Source organism: Chiloscyllium plagiosum, unplaced genomic scaffold (genome assembly GCF_037043375.1).
Source record: "Chiloscyllium plagiosum isolate Xiang-an unplaced genomic scaffold, Cpla_swu_hap1 HiC_scaffold_17, whole genome shotgun sequence".
Lineage (NCBI taxonomy): Eukaryota > Metazoa > Chordata > Chondrichthyes > Orectolobiformes > Hemiscylliidae > Chiloscyllium > Chiloscyllium plagiosum.
In genome coordinates, this window is record NW_028270155.1 from 73,750,439 (window position 1) to 73,774,798 (window position 24,360).

Here is a 24,360-nt window from a genome sequence, read left to right on the forward strand (position 1 = left end):
TGAAGGAGCAGCGCTCCGAAAGCTACTGCTTCCGATTAAACCTGTTGGACTTTAACCTGGTGTTGTGTGATTTTTTTTAACCCTGTCACCCATGGTTGCCTTGTCCTCCCCTTAGTATGTTTCTTCTTCCTTGGGATGACTTTATGCTATATCTCCTGAATTACCCTCCACCCCTTCACACCCTTCCCCAGCTTCTTTCAAATTGCAGGGTAAATTCTATCATATTATGGTCACTACCTCCTAGGGGTTCTTTCACCTTCAGCTCCCTAATCAAGTCCCACATTACACATCATCAAATCCAGACTGGTCTGTTCCTTAGTGCAGTCCACCAGAAGCTGCTCCAAAAAAACCATCACATTGACATTCCATGAATTGCTTCTCTTGGGATCTGCTACCAATCTGATTTTCCCAGTCCCACATGATTATTGTAATAGTGTCTTTCTTGCATGCCTTGTCTGCCTCCTTATCTAATTTGTTCCCCACATCCTAATTGCTTGAAGGCCCGTGTATAACTCCCATCAGAGTCTTTTCGCCTTTACATTTCCTCAACTCTACCCACACAATCCTATATCACTTCTTGCTATCAATTTAATTTCATTATTTATTAAAAAGGCAACTCCACCCCCTGCACATCTACCTGTCAGAGTCATACACCACAGAAACAGACCCTTCAGTCCAACTTGTCCATGCCGATCAAATTTCCCAAACCGAACTCGTCCCATTTGCCTGTGTTTGTCCTTTCAATAGAACATGTATTCTTGGAAATTTAATTCGCAATTGAATTATTCCTAATGATGGGCTTATGCCAGAAATGTCAATTCTCCTGCTCCTCGGATGCTGCCTGACCGGCTTTGATTTCCTTGCACCACACGCTTTGATTTTTTCCAATCCTCAGTCCTATTACTTGTCCTGAAAACTTTAACTTCTGCTGAACCTTTCCCGCTTTAACTTATTCCATATGCAACTGAAACCCCCTCTCCCTCACCATTTATTTTAATAGCCCACTTTTCTATGTGGATGTTAAATACTGCATTGAAAAGTACTGCTTGTGTTTGGGGTTTTGAAACACCTCTTGTTGTCTACTTCTCAAGCCATGAACTAAATGGTTAATTTTAGGTTAATTTCAACCACCATGCAGATCACATGGCAAAGTGATGTTACCAAATCTGCCATCTACAGGGTCTTTAGAAGGGGAGGAAATATCACTCTGGTATTCAACAGAAAATATCCTATAAAACTATTTTGAAGAGGAGGAGGGCATTCTCTCCAGTGTTTTAGCCAATATTTATCCTTTAATCAAGATCACAAAGGCAGATAATCTGGTCATTGCCCCATTATTGTTCATGACATCTTGCTGCACACGAATTGACTCTTCTCCTATAATAACATCTTGAAAAAGGAGTTCCTCTGGTTATACAGCACTTTAGGAAATCCTGATGCTGTGGAAAGTGCACAAAAATACAAGTCTTTTTCGTTCCTATGTCATTGACTGTGGTGGAAAGAATAAATCTTTTTCTTAACTTGAAGTGTACAAGCTTATGTCTCATTTTAATGAATGTTTCTGGACATAATTAGTTTATAGTTGCTTGAGAACCTTTATTGAGTCCTGTTTAGTCAAGTTTATTGATATAATACACACACATAGGTTGAGTTGTCAGTTTCTTCTATTTTCAGGGTGTTCTTTTGTGTGTTTCCTGGTGATGATTATTAGAACAGTCAGGGTTGACAGGTCTTCAACACAAACTAGCGTCATGGCAGCTTTTAAATTACTCCCTGCATGAAAGAAATAGCAAGGTCTGCTAGTAACATGCCAGCATGTCTTGCACCATCATCTAGCACTTCAGGAGCCAGTTCCCCTGAAATTTCCCTAGTCAGCAAGCAGAATGGAGTTCTGCAATTGGCCCCAAAGGAATAACTGCAGCAAGAAAGCAGCAAATCAATGATTGGAGATGGAAAGATGAGTCAAACCTATGATGCCTGCAAACTCTCACAGTTTTTTAGATTAGATGAGATTAGATTACTTACAGTGTGGAAAGGCCCTTCGGCCCAACAAGTCCACACTGACACGCTGAAGTGCAACCCACCCAGACCCATTCCCCTACATTTACCCCTTCACCTAACACTATGGGCAATTTAGCATGGCCAATTCACCTAACCTGCACATTTTTGGACTGTGGGAGGAAACCGGAGCACCTGGAGGAAACCCACGCAGACACGGAAGAATGTGCAAACTCCACACAGTCGCCTGAAGCGGGAATTGAACCTGGGTCTCTGGCGCTGTGAGGCAGCAGTGCTAACCACTGTGCCACCGTGCCGCCCACTGGAAAGCATCACCTTCCTGTATGAAAAACAGATGACACCGAAAACATGCAGCAGCTCTGTCTAACAAGAAAAAATAAACAGGGGAACAATATGAATCAAGATCAAGAGAACCACCAAAATAAACAGTTCTGATGAGGAATCAACATTGTCCTGTTTTCTCTTTTTCAAAAATAAAAACAATTGTTTAACAGATCTCAGTGATGATGATGATGATGATGACAGCTGTGACATGCCTAGAATTTACCTCTCTCTATTTAAAACAAGTTTTATTTCGTATTTAGGTGGTCTTGCAATATTCTAGTGACTTCCAGATATAATGACAGAAAGCAAGAGATTGACGAGACTTCGGCAGCTGGTGTCTCTGTTTAACTAGTAGGATTTAGTCTGCAGTCTTCCATTAAATGACATGATTGACTGGGCTGCACCTTGAAATAAAACAGATACATTCAAGGAGGAATTACAGCTCGCATTAGAATTTATTACCATCGAGCTGGGAGTCCAATCCTTCACAGCTACAATTGTCTCACGGGTCATTGGTTAGATTTCAATCTGAACCTTGAAGCATAGTTCGCTTCAGATTTCAGACTGAGTCAACATTGAGAAAATACAAATGATACGTAGTTTTGATCATAAACTTGGTTTGATATTTAAATCTCCCTTCGCCATAATTTTGAGTTGCTGACTGCTGTGACAAAGGGAATAGGTTCTAAACAGCAGAGCTATTTACTTCCACCCACTCTCAGCTCAGCTGGGTTTCAGATAAGGGAGAGCTTGCTCCATATGAACATATGAATTAGAAGCAGGAGGCGACCTTATGGACCCTTGACCCGACTCCATTTGATAATATCGTGACTGATCTGATTGAGATCTTTTCTACCCCCTATATCATTTGATTCCCTTGTCAGTCACGACTAATTCTACCTAAACAATATTCAAGGACTCCTCTTAACTGCTTTTTTGGGAAGAGAATTTCACAAACCAATGATGCTCAGAGAGAAGCAATTTTTACTTTCGGTGTTGAATTGTATCCCCTAGTCCTATAGTCCTTCAGAAAGGGAACCATCCTTTCAGCAATCACCCTGTCACACCTCCTCAGGATCATGATGTGCTTCAATGAGATCACTCTAGTGAAAATCAACCTAACCTATCCAACCTTATTCATAAGAGAACGCACATATTCTAGGGATCAGGTGAGTGAACCTTTTCTCAAATGTTTCCAATGCATTTAGATCCTTTTTTAAATTCAGGAGACCATAACTGCTCACAGACCGATAGATGCCATCTCAGCAACGCCCTTTCCAAATTCAGCAAAATGTTCCTATTTTTGTATTCCATTCCATTTGCAATACATAATAGCATTTCATTTGCCTTCCTAATTAATTGCTGTACCTTCATAGTAACGGTATGCAATTCATGTATCAGGACACCTAGATCCCTTTGATTTAATATGCTGCTTTTCTATTCACATTTTCTGACATTGTACTCTATCCATCAAATCTTCGTCACTCAATTAAATTATCTAAAACTCTTAGCAGACTCTTTATGCCCTCTTTACAACTTACTTCCCTACTATAATCCAGCAATGACCACATCCCCTGGGTTCAGACATTTGCCACAGACCCAAGATTTCTATTCTTCACACATGAATGCAACCCATCATTTACTTATTTAGAGTTCTTCGTTTAACGTGCAGCTTCATTTATACACTTCAAATGCAGACAGTTTTTTGCCTAATCCAAGACATTTCTCAGTGCTATTTTTCCCAAAGGTGAAGAACTTTTAAAAATTCAAATTCCTAATAATATTTTGCTTTGGATGAGGTGCCAATAAGTACCAGGACGAGTGAAACCCGACCAAACGCAGCACTACTTCAGGAAAGAAGAGCAAGGAAAAAGACAGACTGAAGTAAAATGGTGTCTCTCCAGAAATGGCTTAAAGATAACTGAAGATGCATTTTAACTTCCCCAACCACCTCCATACTTGATGAGTTTTCAACTCTTTCCCCTCCTGCCTTCACAAACATCTCCGATTACATGTGGGATAGAAACAGGCCATTGGCCCAAATGCTCCAATCTGTTCATTCTCCACGTGGGTCTCCTCCCAACCCTTTTCATTAATGCCACCAACTCTATTTTCGCCCTCATGTTTCTCTTGATTATCATCAACTCCTTGAAAAAACAGAAAATCTAACAACACTTAACACCTCAGATCTCATCTTGCTGCCTGATCTGTTGAGTATTTTCAGCATTTTCTATTTTGCTTCTGATTTATGCACCTGCAATATTTTGTTTTTGTACTCCCTGTGGCAGAGAGCTCCACTTTCAACCACTCCCTGGATAATTTACCCTGAATCCCTATGGAATTAATTACTGCCTACACTAAACTTATGGCCTCTATTCCTGCTTTCATTTGTAACATGAAACATTGAAACATCTCTGTATCTACCCTGCATCGCTGCATAATCTTAAAAACCTCTATATTATCACACCTCAGTGCTCCTCCTTATTCAGTGCAGAATTTGGTTATTCGATCATTCCTGAGATTCTGTGGGAAGCTAGAGAAGTGATTGCTGGGCCACTTGCTGAGATATTTGTATCATCGATAGTCACAAGTGAGGTATCGGAAGACTGGAGGTTGCAAAACGTGGTGCCACTGTTTAAGAACCATGGTAAGGACAAGCCAGGGAACTATAGACCAGTGAGCCTGAACACGATGGTGGGCAAGTTGTTGAAGGGAATCCTGAGGGACAGGATGTACATGTATTTGGAAAGGCAAGGACTGATTAGGGATAGTCAACATAGCTTTGTGCGAGGGAAATCATGTCTCATTTGATTCAGTTATTTGAATCCTGAAGAAGGGCTTAGGCCCGAAACGTCGATTCTCCTGTTCCCTGGATGCTGCCTGACCTGCTGCACTTTTCCAGCAACACATTTTCAGCTTATACTCCAGCATCTGCAGACCTCACTTTCTCCTCATGTATTTGGAAAGTCAAGGACTGATTCAGGATAGTCAACATGACTTTGTGCGTAGGAAATCATGTCTCACAAACTTGATTGAGTTTTTTGAGGAAGTAACAAAGAGGATTGATGAGGGCAGAGCAGTAGATGTGATCTATATGGACTTCAGTAAGGCATTTGACAAGGTTCCCCATGGGAGACTGATTAGCAAGGTTAGATCTCATGGAATACAGGGAGAACTAGCCATTTAGATACAGAACTGGCTCAAAAGTAGAAGACAGAGGGTGGTGGTGGAGGGTTGTTTTTCAGACTGGAGGCCTGTGACCAGTGGAGTGCCACAAGGATCACTGCTGGGTCCTCTACATTTTGTCATTTACATAAATGATTTGGATGCGAGCATAAGAGGTATAGTTAGTAAGTTTGCAGATGACACCAAAATTGGAGGTGTAGTGGACAGCGAAGAGGGTTACCTCAGATTACAACAGGATCTTGACCAGATGGGCCAACGGGCTGAGAAGTGGCAGATGGAGTTTAATTCAGATAAATGCGAGTTGCTGCATTTTGGGAAAGCAAATCTTAGCAGGGCTTATACACTTAATGGTAAGGTCCTAGGGAGTGTTGCTGAACAAAGAGACTTGGAGTGCAGGTTCATAGCTCCTTGAAAGTGGAGTCGCAGGTAGATAGGATAGTGAAGAAGGCGTTTGGTATGCTTTCTTTTATTGGTCATGTTGCAGCTGAACAGGACATTGGTTAGGCCACTGTTGGAATATTGCGTGCAATTCTGGTCTCCTTCCTATCGGAAAGATGTTGTGAAACTTGAAAGGGTTCAGAAAAGATTTACAAGGATGTTGCCAGGGTTAGAGGATTTGAGCTATTGGGAGAGGCTGAACAGGCTAGGGCTGGTTTCCCTGGAGCGTCGGAGGCTGACAGGTGACCTTATAGAGGTTTACAAAATTATGAGGGGCATGGATAGGGTAAATAGGCAAAGTATTTTCTCCGGGGTCAGGGAGTCCAGAACTAAAGGGTATAGGTTTAGGATGAGAGGGGAAAGATATAAAAGAGACCTATGGGGCAACGTTTTCACACAGAGGGTGATACATGTGTGGAATGAGCTACCAGAGGAAATGGTGGAGGCTGGTACAATTGCAACAGTTAAGAGGCATTTGGATGGGTATATGAATAGGAAGGGTTTGGAGAGATATGGGCCGGGAACTAGCAGGTGGGACTAGATTGGGTTGGGATATCTGGTTGGCATGGACGGGTTGGACCGAAGGGTCTGTTTCCATGCTGTACATCTCTATGACTCTATGACTATGACTCTATAACACCAGGTTACAGTCCGACAGGTTTAGTAGGAAGTACAGGTAGACAACCCTTTATCCGAAATCCGAAAAGCTCTAAAATCTGAAGGTTTTCTCATGAAGTTTTTATCTCATTAATAAGGTTGTTTGGCGTGCAAACAGTTAACCCAACCCCACACCCACTTGATGCATGTCACTCAGATGCGATGTGGGGGTAGCGTTGCCCAGCACTGTGAGGCCTCAATTCTATCTCAGGGTCCATAATACTCACTGTGAGTATGCTGTTTGGTAAGACTTTTTAAAAATTTCACCGTCAAACTGTCACTTATTCCGAAATTCGAAAAATTCCAAATTCCAAAAACCAGCTGGTCCCGAGTGTTTTTGGATAAAGGATTGTGTACCTGTACTAGCTTTCAGAGCGCTGCTCCTTCGTCAGCTAGCTACTCCTCATCATTTCTCTGTAAAGGCTGGAGTCAGTTATCTTTGTCTGTTACACTCCTGGCATGATAAAAAAAGGCCGTGGGTTCTTGTGACAACTGCTCTTCATTCCAAAGCAATTATTATAGTGGAGCAAACACTGCTAATGGGTCCAAAGATGTTTTCAGTGTTATTAAAGAGGTTTGCAAATGATTTAGCCTTGAATAGCCTCACTTTTGAAATGTAATTAAAACACTATTGTATAAAAACAGGGGCAATAAATGAAGACTGAATTAATATGGCATGTCCTGATTCACTGATCTGGTCTCCAATTTAGTCTTAGTCAAAGTCTATATTTAGAAAAATCCACATTAGCAAGATCACAGGAGAGCAGCACATGAAGATTAACCTTATTTTAAAAAGAATAAATGCTCGGCGAATATCCACAGATTTATTAAAAATATAGTAATAGGAAGTAGGGGGGCAGCATGGTGGCATAGTGGTTAGCACTGTTGCCTCACAGTGCCAGGGATATGGGTTCAGTTCCAGCCTCAGGTCACTGTCTGCGTAGCGTTTGCACATTCTCCGTGACTGCGTGGGTCAGGTGAATTGATGATGCTAGTTTATCATTAGTGTTTAGGGATGTGCAGGTTAGGTCAATTACCCATGGAAATTACAGGGATGGGGCAGGCGTCTGGGTGTGGGAGGGCTGCTCTTTCGAGGGTCGGTGTGCACTTGATAGGCTGAATGGCCTGCTTTTGCACTGAAGGGATTCTGTGATGAATGTTCTTATGTTTTGGTGTGAACTTATGCCTATTACAATTTTCACATATTTTTAATGCATTTGTTAGTGTAAACTCATCAAGTTTGAAAAGAAGCATCACTGAGTTATTTGACTATAAAGCCCACCATAGTCAAGCCTAATCCTCTGACTCATGACCACACACTGGAACATTTCACCTATGCTCAGGATCATTTAGCTTATGTTTTTACAAAAGGAAGCACGCTCCTCTGACTAAACCTGTCTCTTCGCCTGATGAAGGAACACCGCTCTGAAATATTCTGATTTTAAATAAACCTATTGGACCTGGTGTCGTGTGACTTCTGACCTTGTCCACCCCAAGTCTAACACCAACACCTCTACATCATGGTTCTGACTTAAAAGTCGGCTAGAAAAATCTCAATGAGCAAGATGTAATTTGACTGGTTTACCTACTGACATTAGTAGTCCCTCATCCATTAGTCATAATCAGGGTCTGCAGCTCAACTTTTTCATCTCCACTTTCTGGTGCTGAGGCTTGCTGCAACATCTGTCTATTTAATAATCTAAAATATCCATTAAAAATAGAAAGAAATTAAATAGACATTTAAAGCAACTGAGATGTCGAACCAGACTTTTTTGGAATTGAAAATGGCAGGTGAAAGCTGGATGCCAAGTCCCACCCCTCCACTTCTGACAAATCTCATTGTTTTGTTTGCAGGGAGGAGAGGCTGGGTGTGAATTCCACAGGCAAGTGGCCCACACTCAACAAGGCCATCCAAAATTCAAGCTGAAGTCAAGAGCTAATGTTCACTGTTCCAACAGTCTTAACCCACAATGCAATAGTCAGGGATTTATGAGGTAGAATAAATGCTTTCGCAGGGCATACAGAGAGTATGTTTAAAGTGTCACAATCTCAAATTATTTAAATCCCTAGTACTTTATGAAAAAAAATAAATACTGCGGCTGTCAGTGTTAATAAAGCACCATCTGCTAGACTTCTTTGAGTGACAGGCCATTTAAAGCAGCTTAGAGACAAATCTGCCCTGGAGTTTCAAGAGTACGTTGTTGACAACTGCTGCCAAGAAACATTTGGCTCATTTCAAAAACTCTGAAAAACACTTACCTCAGCCAGGGATATGGCATACATCTTCTGATTGACACGAAAAGAGGCTCTTAAAGGATTGGCTATTGATGTGGTTATTGTGTAGTTTTTTTTGTATATAACAGATTGACTACTTGAGGAAATATTAAAATCTTTGAATGGTTTTCATGAATGAGAGGTTTTCTTGCTGCATTATTTATGTTCTTTACTCAATTGTTAGATATATAACTTTCTTCCACATGGCCTGTGAGGATTGCCCATAGTGGGTGACCGGCCATGGGCATGCCATAAGGATGGTGAAGGTAGCTTGTGGGAATACAATGGAATGAACATGGCATGAGCGTGAGTTGGTTTATGGGCATGAGGGTGCATAGGGAATAGATTGGAACTCAAGGTGGGAGGTTGGTGATAAATGAGGTGGGCGATGTAATGATTTCTAAAACAAGTTCATCAAATTTTCTTCTTTCCAACAGGGGTAGGGGGATTCAAAACTAGAGGGCATCATTTTGAAGTAAGATGAGAAAGATCTTACGTGAACGGCAACTTTTTTGCACAGAGGTTCAATTACAGAACAAGCTGCAAGAGGAAGTTGCAGATGCAGGTACAGTTGCAGCATTCAAAAGACCTTTGGACAAGGTACATGAACAGGAAAGGCTTACAGGGATTTGGGCAAAATGCAGGCAAATGGGGCTTGTTGAGTTTGGGATATATGGTCAGTATTGACGGGTTGAACCAAGGGTTTGTTTCTGTACTGTATATCTCTGTGATTCTATAACCCAGCTCGGGACTCACCCAACCTGTAAGTGCTTCCAAACTGCTTCTGCAGTTTGCAGACCCGACCCAATCCCATCCCGCCTCCCCAGGATGATAACCACAATGGATGATTCATATCAATATGTGTCTGATGAGTTGGGAAACTTCCCAGTCACAGGAATTTATTATCTAAAACTAAACGTAATTAAGTCCACCCAGCATTCAGTGCTCTTTCAAGATGATGCATTTCATGCAAGAAACAATTATTAGAGATTTTAAGACCTTGCTAGCAACTTGTGTACTGAAATATTAATTTATAACTGCATCACCAACAGGAATTTGTTCTAATTAAATGTCTGGAGCTTTCAGAGGGACCAAAATATTGCACATGATCAACAACTCTCACCAATGTTTTAGTATATATATTTCGATGTGTGTGTGTTTGTGTGACAGAGAGAGACAGACAAACTGAGAAAGGTCACCTTTGCAAAGTGCTACATAGAAGAGAGTGAATGTAAAACACTTCTGAAATACTGCAGGACAGATGAGCTGTTTTGAATGGATACAAATGAAAAGGTGTGATTTCCATTGGCTCTCTTCAATTGTTCATAAATAAACAAGATCCTGCAACTGCCAACTCCCCAGTACCAGTGATATTGCAAATCCTCGATGCATCCTTTTCCACCTTCAGAAGTTAATTAATCTAGTTCCACACATTAACCTAGTTATAGAATGTGTGTTCATGACAGTATTAAAGTAGTACACAAATTGACATACTCTTGAGATTAGCAGTAAAAGAACGGAATTGTATACTCAACTCTGGCCAACTACACCTTACCTCTGAAATCACTGGATTATTATTGGAATCTGGAACCTGTCTGATTAATACCAGCAGCAGCAGTGTTCTCATCTCTCTTCACAGTGACCAGGCCAATAATTATTCTTCAACTAAATCGCTAAAACAGGCTACTTAGACCATAAGACATTGGGCTGGAAGTAAGGCCATTTGGCCCAGAGAGTCCACTCTGCCATTCAATCATGGCTGATGTGCATTTCAACTCCACTTACCTGCACTCTCTCCGTAGCCCTTAAATCCTTGCGAGATCAAGAGTTTATCAATCTCTGCCTGGAAGACATTTAACATCCCGGCCTCCACTGCATTCTATGGCAATGAATTCCACAGGCCCACCACTTTCTGGCTGAACAAATGTCTCCTCATTTCCGTTCTAAATTGACCCCCTCTAATTCTAAGGCTGTGCCCACAGGTCCTAGTCTCCCCGCTTAATGGAAACCACTTGATCATTTTCTCGCTATTATTAGTAGTGATTTGATAGAGACAAATTGGCTGTTTGGTTTCATACATTACAAAGCTGACTATAATTTGAAAGCATTCATTAGATACAAAATGCTTTGGTACATTCTGAGGTCATCAAAATCAATGCAAGTCTTTCTTTCTTGCTTATCATTCTGAAAGGGTGAGTTTAACATTTTTTCCCCCTCTTAGACCATTGTCGTACAGCACGGAAACAGACCCTTCGGAGCAACCAGTCCATGCTGAACATAATCCCAAACTAAACTAGTCCCACCTGCCTGATCCTGTCCCATATCCCTCCAAACCTTTTCTATTCATGTACTTATCTAAGTGTCTTTTAAATGTTGTAATTGTACCCACATCCACTACTTCCTCAGGAAACTCATTCCGAACGTGATGCACCCTCTGTACTAAAAATCTGCCCCATGTCTTTTTTAAATCTCTCTCCTCTCACCTTAAAAATGTGCTCCTAGTCTTGAAATCCCCATTGTAGGCAAAAGATGAGACTCAGGTTCCTTTGTTTAAGCACCTATTCAAGCTTATATTGGAGAGTGCACTTCAAGAAAAAGATCTACAGTTCAAATATTTATTGCAAGAACAAAAGGTTTAATTGAAAACAACTTCCAACCAACTATTCCTATGGATAATAATTTCCAACCAAAAAGTTACTTATCCACATCCCCACACAATTGTGTTCTCATAGTTCACATTCCAGGTTAGTATACAGACTTTATTATTGAATCATGTTTGAACTAATGCATGTGATTTCATTATCCATTAATCCAAAAGTACTGAGGCCAACACTGAATATCAGTTAACTGAGATCAGTTAATTTGCAACGGACCAGGAGTTCATCCAGGGATCTGGTTCATATAGTTTAACAATTGTCTGCTAAATTGTCAGCTGACAATTTAATTGTAGTGATCAATATTACAAGTGTCTCTACTGGAAGGAAGGTTAGAATCAGAAGACAGATTTAAGATTGCTGGCATAAGAACCAGAGGAGAGAATGAGGAGATTTTTTCAAATCTCCCCTGATCTGGGATGATGGGCCTGAAAGTGTGATGGAAGCACGTTTCAATAAAAATCTTTCAAAAGGAAGGGATATATGCCTTTACGGAAAATGTTTTCAGGCTAATGTAGCAAGAATAAGGGGAGTCAAGCCAATTGGACAGCTCTTTCAAACAGCTGAAACAAATGGCCCGATAAGATTCTGTAAGCTGTAAACCCGTCTTCAACAACTAAAGGAAGCAAACTTACCGTATATCCTGCCTTGGCACTGAGATGTTCTGCAGCTACCAGCAATGCATTGAGGGTGGCACCACCACTACCAACACGAGTCTGTGGATCCTCCACAGTGAGAAGAACTACATCAGGAGCAATAGATCCTTTCTGTTGGCGGATTTCAAGTTCTGGAAAGAAAATAGACGAGACTCCAGTGAGAATGTTAGACTGTCAAGTCATCAATGGCAGTAATGATGTGACAGTCTTTATGCGAAATTAGAGTACTGGTTTTCATTCATTGGTTTTTACCTTAATGAAAGGCTGAGTATGCTGCAGTGAGTTACCCATCTCCTGACCCAGCAAAACCTGTCTATCAGCTACAAGGCAAAAGTTATAGAGTGTGACAGAATACTCACCATTTCCAAGGATAAATGCAGCTACTGCTCGCAAGATGCTCAGCAGTAGCAAAGTCATCTGCTGAATTAACACCACATCACTACCTTAATCATTCATTTCCTCCACAACTAGCATGGCATAGTAGCAATCTGTATCATCTATAGATGCAGTGCAGAATTTTCCAAACCATCTTAGTAGAACAAGGGTAGTAACTATCTGGGAATACTTCTACCTTCTCCTTCAAATCTCATAGTCATACTTATTGCTATTCCTTCTTCACCACTGGGTTAAAATCCTGTAAGTTCGTACTTAGTAATAGTTAAAATACTTCCACTGCAGAGATCTCAACAGTACAAAAAGGATTACCACCTTCTCAAGTGAACCTGGGGACAGACAATAATTAGTGCCTTGCTGACAATTCACAGATTACAAGGATAAATATTTAATAAGTGTGTTGACTGAAAATATTCTATAAAAACAAAGTAACCTAGCACTTGAAATAAATTATTTTAAAGTAACAGTCCCTCCAACATATTTAACACACGTGGCAAGTCGGTTTATTTTAAAAAGTGGTACCAACAGGCTAGGAGGAATTATGTTGGTTAATATAATTTTGTGATAAAAATGCAGCAACTGCATCCATATGGAATTATATTTTAATACTTTTGCCCATCATGGTATACTGGGAAACTGATATTTCAAACCGTAAGAAATGCACAATCAGGTGGCTCAGTGGTATCACTATACAGTGTGTTTCAGAAGGCCTTGGGCTGATGTTTATCTCTAGAGACTTCAACACAAAATCTAACATGCTGATGGGGTACTGCTCTATTGTGGAAGGCGCCTGCTTACAGATAAAACATTTACCCGACAGCACTCAGTGCTCTCTTTGATTGCAAAAATGGCATAAAGTTGTCTATAAGGGAAATTTAAAATATCAATTAATTTGAACAATGGTGGTTTTAGTTGTGAATTCAAGGAAACGGAGATAGAGTTGAACTGGCAGAGAAGGAATTTTTTAGTGAGTCTCGTGACTACTGTTGATTGAGTCAAACCTTTGTATAGGATTGATTTTATTCAATCTAGTAAAAAAAAGAATGCATTAGTGATTGACTTACATTGAATTTACTCCACAGAAAAACTGGTCTGCACCACAGTTTATAGTTCACATCAGCCTCCTCCCACACCTTTTCCTCTAACTCTATCAGCAATAATCTTCTATTTCTTTCTTCAAATGCACTTATCTAGCTGCCCTAAAATGCAGCTATTCATTTAACCTATTTCATATCATACCTACTTTATTTCATAACACATTATGAAAATGTTGTGATAGGGTCGGATGTGTGTAACGTTTGAGCTACTGAAGATCCATGGTTGTCATCAGTACCACTCACAACTCCTCAGATACTGAGCAGCCTGTATTGTGAAACAAGTTTATAAAATGTTTTTATTATTTGGAATTTGGGTTCCAAAGTAGAGATGAATAGTTTTTTAGTTTTCTATTCTTGAGGATGGCTTTTCTTTCAAAGATCAAGTGTCAGCTCAGTTATGTGGCATACCCCCCCCATACCAATATGGCTTTCTGTTTCCAACAAATGCATTGCTAACATTCACAAGGCATGACCCACTAGACACAAGTAGACATTCTGTTGGTGCCCATTTCCAGCAGCTGAACGTTTCTCTTTGCAGAGCTACATGGTCCTAATCAATTCTCCTGAACCTTTCTCTCTTAACATACAAAGTGAAGTTCTTTGGTTAAACACAGTGAGCCATGTTTCAGCAACTCCAAGTCCAGCCTTCCTATGCTTACTGATTTTTTTAAAACCAAAGCCCACCATATTGTTCATTTAAAACATAGCCATGCCCTCAGCAATTACCTCCACAGCAACCTCAGGGCTTTGTTGTTTCTAAAAGCTGGTAAGCTTGGTCAAATGTTTAAGCCTTGCTTACAAACATAGGAAAGCAAGAATAAAACAAATTGAAAGTAAACAACTACCAAATCACCTCAAGATGAAACTCTACATTTTTAATCCTTAATATAAATAATATGCAGGTCATTGTGCTATAACGTGTGTTTTCTTAAAAAGAATTCACTAACACGATTGATAAATAAGGGACACTGTTTCTGTAGTATAAACATTTAAAGCGCATGTTGGTTATAATGTGATTCCGGCCCTATTAGCTTTGTTGTGGGGAAAATCACCAGCCTTGGAGTCAGAGTCAGGGTTCAACAACAGAGTTTATTGTACAAGGAAATACCGGAGCTCAGGGGAGAGGAAAATACCAACAGCACAGTGGTCAGCTGTGAGTTCTCTCTCAACCCAGAACACATCAAGAAACTTTTATACGTTTTGAAATATAATAGATTAGTGACGAGGTTACTGTCTTTGTAACATAGTTTGTTTAAACAGTGCAGAATTGTTGATAGTTTTGGTGCAGTCATTGTCGGTTCCAGCTCAGCCTTTGTTAATTTCAGTGCAGTAATTGTCAGTTTCAGAGTCTGTATCAAACACTTAGCATTTCTATCAGAGGTGTAGGCTGGATCCAGACACTTCGGTGGGCCGTGTACACTACTCATGCGTATTCTCTCTCCCCCACCTGCATTAGACAAATCAATTAGGTTGAGAGTGCATTGTGCTGGCATTTTGGTGGCCCCAAGCAGTATCTATGTTCTCTCTACTATCTCTTTCCATATTGTGGTCCATTGGCCATCTTGTGTGTGAACTGGCCAACTTATGGCTCAGCGGCCATCTTGTGTGTCCGTGTGCCTAGTGTCACCCTGCCCCATGCCATCTCCCACTTCAGTTTAAATGGTACTACTATTACATGATTTTCTTAGACCACATGTCTAAGGGTTGCACAAGAACGGAACTACTGTGTTATCGCAGAACTGATTGTACAGACAATTTACAACACTATCTTTTAGAAAAATAGCAGAAAATGCTTAGGAACGCAGTGACATGCAAGTTTCCCTCCAATTTACATATGATCCTGATTTGGAATTACTTCACGGATCTTTCACTGCTAAAATGCCAGGACATTGTTTCTAACAGCACTGTGGGTCTGCCTATACTAGATAGGCTCCAGCGGTTCAAGGTGGCGGCTTACTGCCAATATAAGGCCAATTAGAGATGGGAAATAAATGCTGGTCTTGCCAGTGATGCTTATATCGCATGAAAGAATGAAAGAAGGGGAGAATTGGTTTAAGGGATTATGTTTGCATTTATGTGCTGGTTTCTAGAAATGGTTCCAAGTAGTGGAAGGGCTTGGTTTCCTGATCAGCAATTCAGAACACTAGAGTGCCAAATATTTCACAGCCTTGCGAGATTGGGCAGTCAGCCCCATCTGCATTTTCCATGTAACAAATTCATCAGAACATTCAATCTGTGCATTATGGCCTTTATTTGGAAAATTTGGTCAAACATTCTCTAGTTCATCAAAGTTTGGCATTGCTGAATGAATGGTACTGGGAAGAAAATTGGCTTTCTTGCATGATGTGATGGGAATTCCATTTTACACCCTGACATGACATGGAGTTAAGATCTCCTGCAAACAGCAATTCCAGCATTAAGTCAACCACTAAAATACAGTGCAGATTATGTTGTGGAATGTGGCTTGAACCCATATCGCCTCATTCAAAGGCAACATCACAAGTAACTTGATGGATGATTTGGTCTAAAAAAAAAAATCATTTTTGGTGATTCAAGAGGGAGACAAAAATATTGCCCTGTTCTTTCAGATTTGAATGTCAGTTCATTATTGTCTGAATGTTCTTGATTGAGTGCATCCAATTAGATTTCTTCTTTTGTGCTATTTTATGATTGCTTCTAATTCCATTCTCGAGTGCTTCAATGATTAATAATAGATTTTGAATAATCACCAGTATATCATGGGCTCTTGAGCAAATTGTAACAACCCTGACTGGATCCAGCTAGATCAGAATAGATTGGGCGAGCGGGATACTGAATTGGGATGCATTGGACCACTTTTACCAATGCAAGTGAGCAAGCAGTGACAACAGATTCTCTACTTTGCACTTAGTCTTCAGCTGAGAAACACAGGAAAAAGAAATTAGGTCTTCATTTTCCTTTCTGTTGCTCAAGGAGATCCAGTTTTCTGGGGCTGGGTTTGTGTGTGTGTGTGTGTGTGTGTGTAGTGGAGCACTTACTTCTTGAGAAGCTACAAATGAAGTAGTCTTTGGGCAATGTGATGAGTTTCGGCTCACCACACTCCATGCTTCGCACCTCATATTTCTGAATTAAGGCCGAAAAGGAACTGCGACCGTGGATGGCAGGTCTTGTCCCTGCCACACAGCAAACTCAGATCCTCCAGTATGTTAAGAGGCTGATAGTTAAACCCTGAAGGGCTTGAACATTTAAGGCTTCTCCTTGCCTATTGGTGCAGAAAATGGTTATGGACCCTGAAAGTTCCCAGCTATATTTTGTCAGCTTTTGATTCCACAGGCTCAACGCCTCCAGCTATTATTGATACAGCAGGCTGAGGGATTTTACTTCATGTATTAGGGACAATCAAGAGAAAAGTGAAACCTAAAGAACTGAAACTAAAACAAAGCTTGTATCCCAGGAAACTCAAGAGGCGAAGCAGCCATAAAGTGTTTTCAGGGTCACTTACGAGGAACAATGAGGCATTTAAATAATACCTATGACTTTATCATCTTTCTCATTCATTTTTATTGTAAAATGTAAGACAAGTTTATAAGTGGTGTTTGACAGCAATTTCTGTAAACTTTGTTACTCTCGGAATAAGCTGAAAATGTGTTGCTGGAAAAGTGCAGCAGGTCAGGCAGCATCCAAGGAACAGGAGAATCGACGTTTCGGGCATAAGCTTATGCCCGAAACGTCGATTCTCCTGTTCCTTGGATGCTGCCTGACCTGCTGCGCTTTTCCAGCAACACATTTTCAGCTCTGATCTCCAGCATCTGCAGTCCTCACTTTCTACTCTCGGAATAACTTAGGTTATGGTTTGGAATTGTGAATTGTAAATTTTCTTTTCTGTAAAAATAATCCTGGCATTTGGGAAAATCTCTAAACCCATAACAATTTTTCAGCTTGTGATAATTCCACCTTGGCAGGTCTTGAAATTGCTTTCACATTAATTCTGATCCACAAGTTCTCTGTAGCCTCATGACTTAGGAGCAGAGAAACTAGTATATGAATTTATTACTGGTCTGCAGTAAAAGGACTCAAAATCCTAAATGTTAGGAACCAGATCCAAGGACTGTGGGCTTCCAGAATGTAAATCAATTGTACAGGAAGTGGAGGTGACCTAAAGGAGTACTACATTGTTGGAGATACTTTCTTTCATTTAGTGGGTTAAACTAAGGCCATATATGATCACTTGACATTATTTTGAAGAAGACCAGGGGATTTCTCCCTGGTGTTCTTGTCAATAAACGCTGACACTGCAAAAACAAATAATTTTGTCATTCCCACAGTGCTGTTGTGGGAGCTCTCTGCATGCAATTAGCTGCCCAAGTTCCCATTTTACCGCAACAATATGATTTTAGAAGTACTTCACTGGCTCAAAAGTACTTTGGGGTGTTCTAAGATTGTGAAAGCTGCTATATAAATGCCAGCCTTTCTTTCCGAATAATCCTACAGTTTGTAATTGAAGAGATATGATCCGACAGAGCTACTTATTGTAATGACTGTCAATCTGCAAAGAAATATTTGGAAACAAATACTTTTGGGAACATTAGCATTTCTCCATGAAGGAAACAACACTTTTGAACAGTTTATTGTCTTTCTATGCTGCATTTTCAGCTGGCTATCAGATGCGATTGAGGGAATATGATGCTATGGCTTGACACATCAGTCTTCGAACACTCACATCACCTATTATTAGCTACTTATGAATTAAAATACACCAAGCCTTTTCATGACTTCTTTTCTCTCAGTTCTTGTAGCCAATGAGGCTCTGATACAACACATGTTAAGGAGAAACTGGTATTTTCTTATCCTGTTCAAAGTGAGAGCTCAGAACCTCTAAAATAATTGCACAATATATTATTATGTATAGAAATAGCTTATCAATTCAAAAAGTCAAAAACAACTCATGAATTTCAAAGTACACAGTATTTTCTAAACCATAATTCAGTCTATTATTAAGCATGAATAATCACAGGAGAAAGTGAGGATTGCAGATGCTGGAGATCAGAGTTGAAGAGTGTGATGCTGGAAAAGCACAGCAGGTCGCACAGCATCCAAGGAGCAGCAGAATTGACTTTTCGAGCATAAGCTCTTCAATCAGGAATCCTGATGAAGGGCTTATGCTAGAAACATCGATTCTCTTGCTCCTCGGATGCTGCGTGACCGCTGTGCTTTTCCAGCACCATACTCTTCGACCATGAATAATCACAACCTGTTTCTGCAATCAGGTTTTCTTGGAAGACTGTCCTGCAGCAGCATTGTAGTGAAGGAGTCTGGGAAGAGTGCCCTCGAGTCAGCTTTGCAGTGAAGCAGCCTGGGAAGACTGTCCTAGAGTCAGCATCGCAATGAAGCTGCCTGGAAAGTGTGCCCAAAAGGTGATGTGGGATTAGAGGAAGCAACTGATCATGTAAGTAAAGTTGGGTGACTATTTACACTATTTTATTGTTTATAGTTTGTAAGGTATTTATTTTGGGTTTATCATTTGTAAAATAATATTGCAGAGGTTCAGAGAAGGGTTCTAGAGTAACTAAAACTATTTGATTTTAATGGAAATCTAAAGGTTCAATTTAAAGGTGTAAGTCATGGTAGGAGAGCTCAAAGTTGTGATTTGCTCCTCCTGCTTAATAAGGGGAGTCTGGTGTCTGGAACTAGAATGAATGCAGAAAGTGTCTCCAGTTATAGTTCATGGAAGGTTGTTTCAGAGTTGGACCTGCAGCTGGGAACCCTGTGGACAATTGACAAAGATGAAAATATGGTGGAGAGGTGGTCACTCCACAGGCTAAGATTCCATGGACAGAAAGGGAATGGAAGATCCGAGATAGGGAAAGCGACTAGGCAGGCAGTGCAGATGTCTCCTGCGGTTGTTCCCCTGCAAAACAGATATACACTTTGTATACTGCTGGAGGTGCCTCCAAGGAAAGTAGCAACAACTAAATTCATTGCACCACAGTTGGCATTGCTGCACATATGGGTGAGGGCATTCATAAGGATTCAATTGTGTGGGGAGTAGGTACATATTTCTGTGCCTGCAAATGGGATTCCAGGTTGCTATATTGTCAAAGATTTCTTGAAGTGGCTACAGAATCTTCTGGAGGGTGGAGGAAGAACAGCCAGTGGTTGTGGTTCGCATCGGTACCAACAACATAGGTAAATAAAAGGGAAGAGATCCTAAAAATAGAAGACAGAGAGTTAAAGCAGTTAACAAGTCGGAGCTGAATGGTAGTGATGTCAAGATTAGTACTCGTGCCATGTACTAATTAAAGTAGAAATAGAAGGATACATCAGATTGATACGTGACTGGAGAGATGGTACGAGAAGAAAGGTTTCAGATTCTTGAGTCATTGGGAGTATTTCTAGAAACAGGGGAGACTGGTACAAGCTGGATCAATTGCACCTGGACAGGACTGGAACACCTAACCTTAGGAGGAGGGTTGACCAGTGCAGTTGGGAAGGGTTTAAACTAAAATGACAGAGGGATAGGAACCTATATCGGCAGACAGAAGAGAGGAAAACAAGGGAAAAATCAAAACATAAAACAAATGATCACAGATAATTTAAGGGCAATAATCAAACAAGGCCACAGTGCAATAAAACGTGAATGAAACAAAAAATGTTCAAAAGACAAGACTACGGCCTTGTGTCTTAATGCGTGGAATATTTGAAATCAAGTTGATGAACTGGTCATGCAAATCGATATGAACAGAAATGATAACAGTAAGAATAGCAGAGACGTGGCTGCAGGGTGACCAGGGATGGGAACTAAACATCAAGGGGTATTCAGTTTTAGGAAGGACACACAAAGAGGAAAAGGAGGTGGGTTACCCTGCTGATTAAAGAGGACATTAACACAATAGTGAGAAAGGATGTTAGTTCTGGTGAAGTGGAATCTGTATGGGTAGAATTTTGAAACACCAAAGGCCGAAAACAAGAGTGGGGATTGTAAAAATACTCCCCAACTTCAGTGGTAACATAGGGGAAACTGGTAATTAGAGATTAAACTGGTAATTAGAGATACAAACAATAAAAATACAGCTATAATCATGGGCAACTTTAATCTGTATGTGGATTGGGCAAATCAAATCAGTAACAATGCCATTTCGGAGGAACTCCTGGATTGGCTATGAGATGGTTTTCTGGATCAAAATATTGAGGAATGAACCATAAGACAAACCATTCTAGACTGGGTATTATATCTGAAGAAAGGACGTGATGGCCTAATGGTATTATTGCTGGACATTAATCCAGAATCCCAGGTAATGTTCTGGGGACATGGGTTCAAATCCTGCCACAGCAGATGGTAGGATGTGAATTCAACAAAAAATTGCAATTTAAGAGTCGAATGATAACCACAAATTTATTGTTGATTGTTGGAACCCATCTGGTACACCGATGTCGTTCAAGAAAGGAACTGCCGTCCTTACCTGATTTGGCATGTGACTTCAGGCAGCCATGTGGTTGAAACTTAACCACCCTGTGTGCAGTTAGGGATGGGCAATAAATGCCGACCTAGCCAGTTAAGCCCACATCCCGTGAATGAATAAAAGAAAACTGGGAATTAATTGGGACTGTGATAACCCTTACATGCCCATGGGAGATCACTAATTAATGTCGTCATAGAATCATAGAATCCCTGCAGTGTGGAAACAGGCCCTTTAGCTCAACTAGTCCACACCGATCCTCCAAAGAGCCACCTAACCCAATCCCTTATTACCCTACATTTACCCCTCACTAATTCACCTAACCTGCACATCTTTGGATGCTGGGAGGAAACCCACGCAGATACGGGGAAAACGTGCAAACTCCACGTAGACAGTCGCCCAAGGCTGGAATCGAACCCGGGTCCCTGGTGCTGTGAGGTAGCAGTGCTAACCACTGAGCTACTGTGCCGCTTCTTCATGAAGCTTGAGTCAAAAATGTGGGGCTGGAAAACCACAGCAGATTAGGCAGCTTCCGAGGAGCAGGAGGGTTGACACTTCAAACATAAGCTCTTCATCAGGAGCGTGGAGGGGGTGGGGGTGCCAAAGGAGATAAATAGTAGGGGGCTGAGACTGGGGGGAATGTAGCTAGGAATGCGATAGGTAGATGAAGGTGCGGGGGAGGGGGATGATGATGGTAGGTTCGGGCAGAGGGTTATCACTATCACCCACTACCTTCATCTACCTATCGCTTTCCTAGCTACCTTCCCCCCAGCGTCAGCCCCCTTGAGACCCCCCCTACATTCCTGAAGAGCTTATGCTCAAAACGCTGGATGCTGCCTGACCTGCTGTGCTTTTCCAGTGCCACACTTTTGACTCTGATCTCCAGCAGCTGCAGTCCACATATTCTCCTCTTTATGAATTGTTGAAAATAAGTTCCCCTGGTAACAGGCAATAGAACTTTTATAGAGTGGTAAAACAAAATAAACAAACAGTGGTAGTCTCTTTCCACTTATGCTTGTGCCTGGGTGTCCTTGGAGAGGCAGCACACTGTGTCCCATCAATGCTCTTGATGCCTTTAAAGGTGGTCACTGCTAAGTGTATAATACTTTATTTCCTTCTCCAACTCCATTTGATTTAGCTCCTTCTTGCTCCCCTTACCCTCACTTCACTTTGATAGTTCACATTACCCAGAATGGGTTTTGCTTTTAATATTTGCTACAATAATTGACTACAGTGATTACTGATGGTGGTTTGTTGTTTAAAGAAAAACAAAGGTAAGTCATGGCGATTGGTAATGGGAAAATAGTTTGGTTGGGGGTAATGATATTTCTGGATATAAAAAGTGACAGTGTCCCTACCTCTGGGCTGTGGAGGCCTAGGTTCAAATTCCACCTGCTCCATAGCTGTGTGATAGCAACTCTGAACTGGTTGATTCGAAAATTTTTCAAAATGCAGACCAAAATCAGGTTGATTAGAAAACATCCATAAAAGAAACCCAATCATGGTGACTGGATAGTGGGAAAGCTGTTAGTTGTGTGTGATAGCATTTCTGGGTATGACAAGAAAAAAGCAGACTTAAGCACTCTTTTGGTACATTGGTAATGTCCCTACCTTTAAACCGGGAGGCCCAGGTTCAAGTACCACCAGCTTGAGGGGTACATCACAACACCTCTGAGCAGACTGATGAGAAAATATCTCTGTTTGTCCCAGACTGGGATTAGCCTTCTTACATCATGAGTAGTGGCTTTATTTTGGTCTTCAACAATAAATGATGTTCCTTTCCAGTCTGCTTCAGAGTTATTACCGTGGCCATAAGATAACAGAATGCTACATTAAGATAAAGATTGATGTTGTTGATTCTGAGACTTGGGTGCGGAATCAAAATAAAGGAAACTACAATTATATGAGGTACAAGCTGGCTGTGATACTGTGGGAACAGTGGATAGATAGTGGCAAACATTTAAGGTGGATTGTCTACTTTAAGGAAGCAGCCCTACAAATAGTGATTGTGCTGATCATCTTTCAAGATGTTATAGAATAGTGAACAGTCCCTAAGGACTTGAGGGTAGCTAATGTAAGCACACTATATAAAAAAATGATACAAGGGGAAAACAGAGAATTATAGTTAGCCTGACACTGGTAGCAGGGAAAACACTAGAGTCCATTATAAAAGATTTAATAGCAGAGTGTTTGGAAAACAGGATTATACAGAGTCAGCATGGATTTACAAAAGGGAAATCATGCATGGCAAATCTACTGGAAAATTTTGTGGTGTAACTGGTAGAGTTGGTGAGGGGAAGCCAGCAGATGTGGTGCACTTGGACTTTCAAAGGATTCACATAAGAGCATAGCACTTAAAGTTAAATCACATGGTGGTGGGGTGGTGCACTGAAGAGAACTGGTTGGCAGACAGAAAACAAAGGGTAGGAATAAATGGAGAATATTTTTCTGAGTAGCAGTGACCAGTAGTTTACCGTAGGCATCAGTGCTTGGACCACAGATATTCACAATATATATTAATGATTTTGGTAAACTAACTAATGGCAATATCTGGCAATACCTTGTGTTGGCAGATAACACAAAGCTGGGCAGGTTGATGAACTGAGAGGAGGTTGCAGAGATGTTTCCGTGTGATTTGGATAAGCTGAGTGAGTGGGCGAATGCATGGTTGATGATATATAATGTGCATAAATGAGGCATTATCCACTTTGGTAGCAAAAACAAGAAGGCGGATTAAAATGGCGATACAATAGAAAAGGGGAGGTGCAACAAGACGTCGGTGTCGTTGCACACCAAGTGCTGAAAGTCAGCATACAGGTGCAGCAGGTAGTGAAGAAGGCAAATGGTGTGTTGATCTTCAGAGTGAGAGGATTGGAGTACAAGAACTGCTTTGCTGTAATTGTACAGGGCATTGGTGAGACAATACTGTAGTGTGTAAACAGTTTTGGTCTCTTTATCTGATGAAGAACAGTCTGGCTGTGAAGGGAGTGCAATGAAACGTTTACCAGACTGATTCCGAGGATGGCAGGACTGATGTCTGAAGACAGATGATATTCACTGGAGTTTAGAAGAATGAGGGGGGGGATCTCATAGGAACCTACAAAATGCTAACAAGACTAGACAGGGTGAGCATATGAAGGATATTCCTGATGACTAGGGAGTCCAGAATCAGAGGTAGCAGTTTAAGGAAATGGGCTAAACTGCTTAGGATTGAGATGACAAGAAA

The 24,360-nt window shown here is 40.9% G+C and overlaps 1 protein-coding gene across 7 annotated transcripts in view; it reads right to left on the reverse strand.

Moving 5' to 3' along the window:
- The window catches only part of fcsk (fucose kinase), a 387,175-nt gene that overhangs the window by 215,417 nt on the left and 147,398 nt on the right, over window positions 1-24,360 (reverse strand). For all 7 annotated transcript variants that reach the window (XR_015760001.1, XM_087996073.1, XM_087996077.1 and 4 more), the window contains one exon: window positions 12,188-12,339. Coding sequence is in view for 4 of the 7 variants with exons in the window: in XM_087996073.1 (XP_087852199.1) it covers window positions 12,188-12,339 (152 nt within the window). In the remaining 3 variants the exon portion in view is untranslated. The remainder of the gene's footprint in view (window positions 1-12,187; window positions 12,340-24,360) is intronic.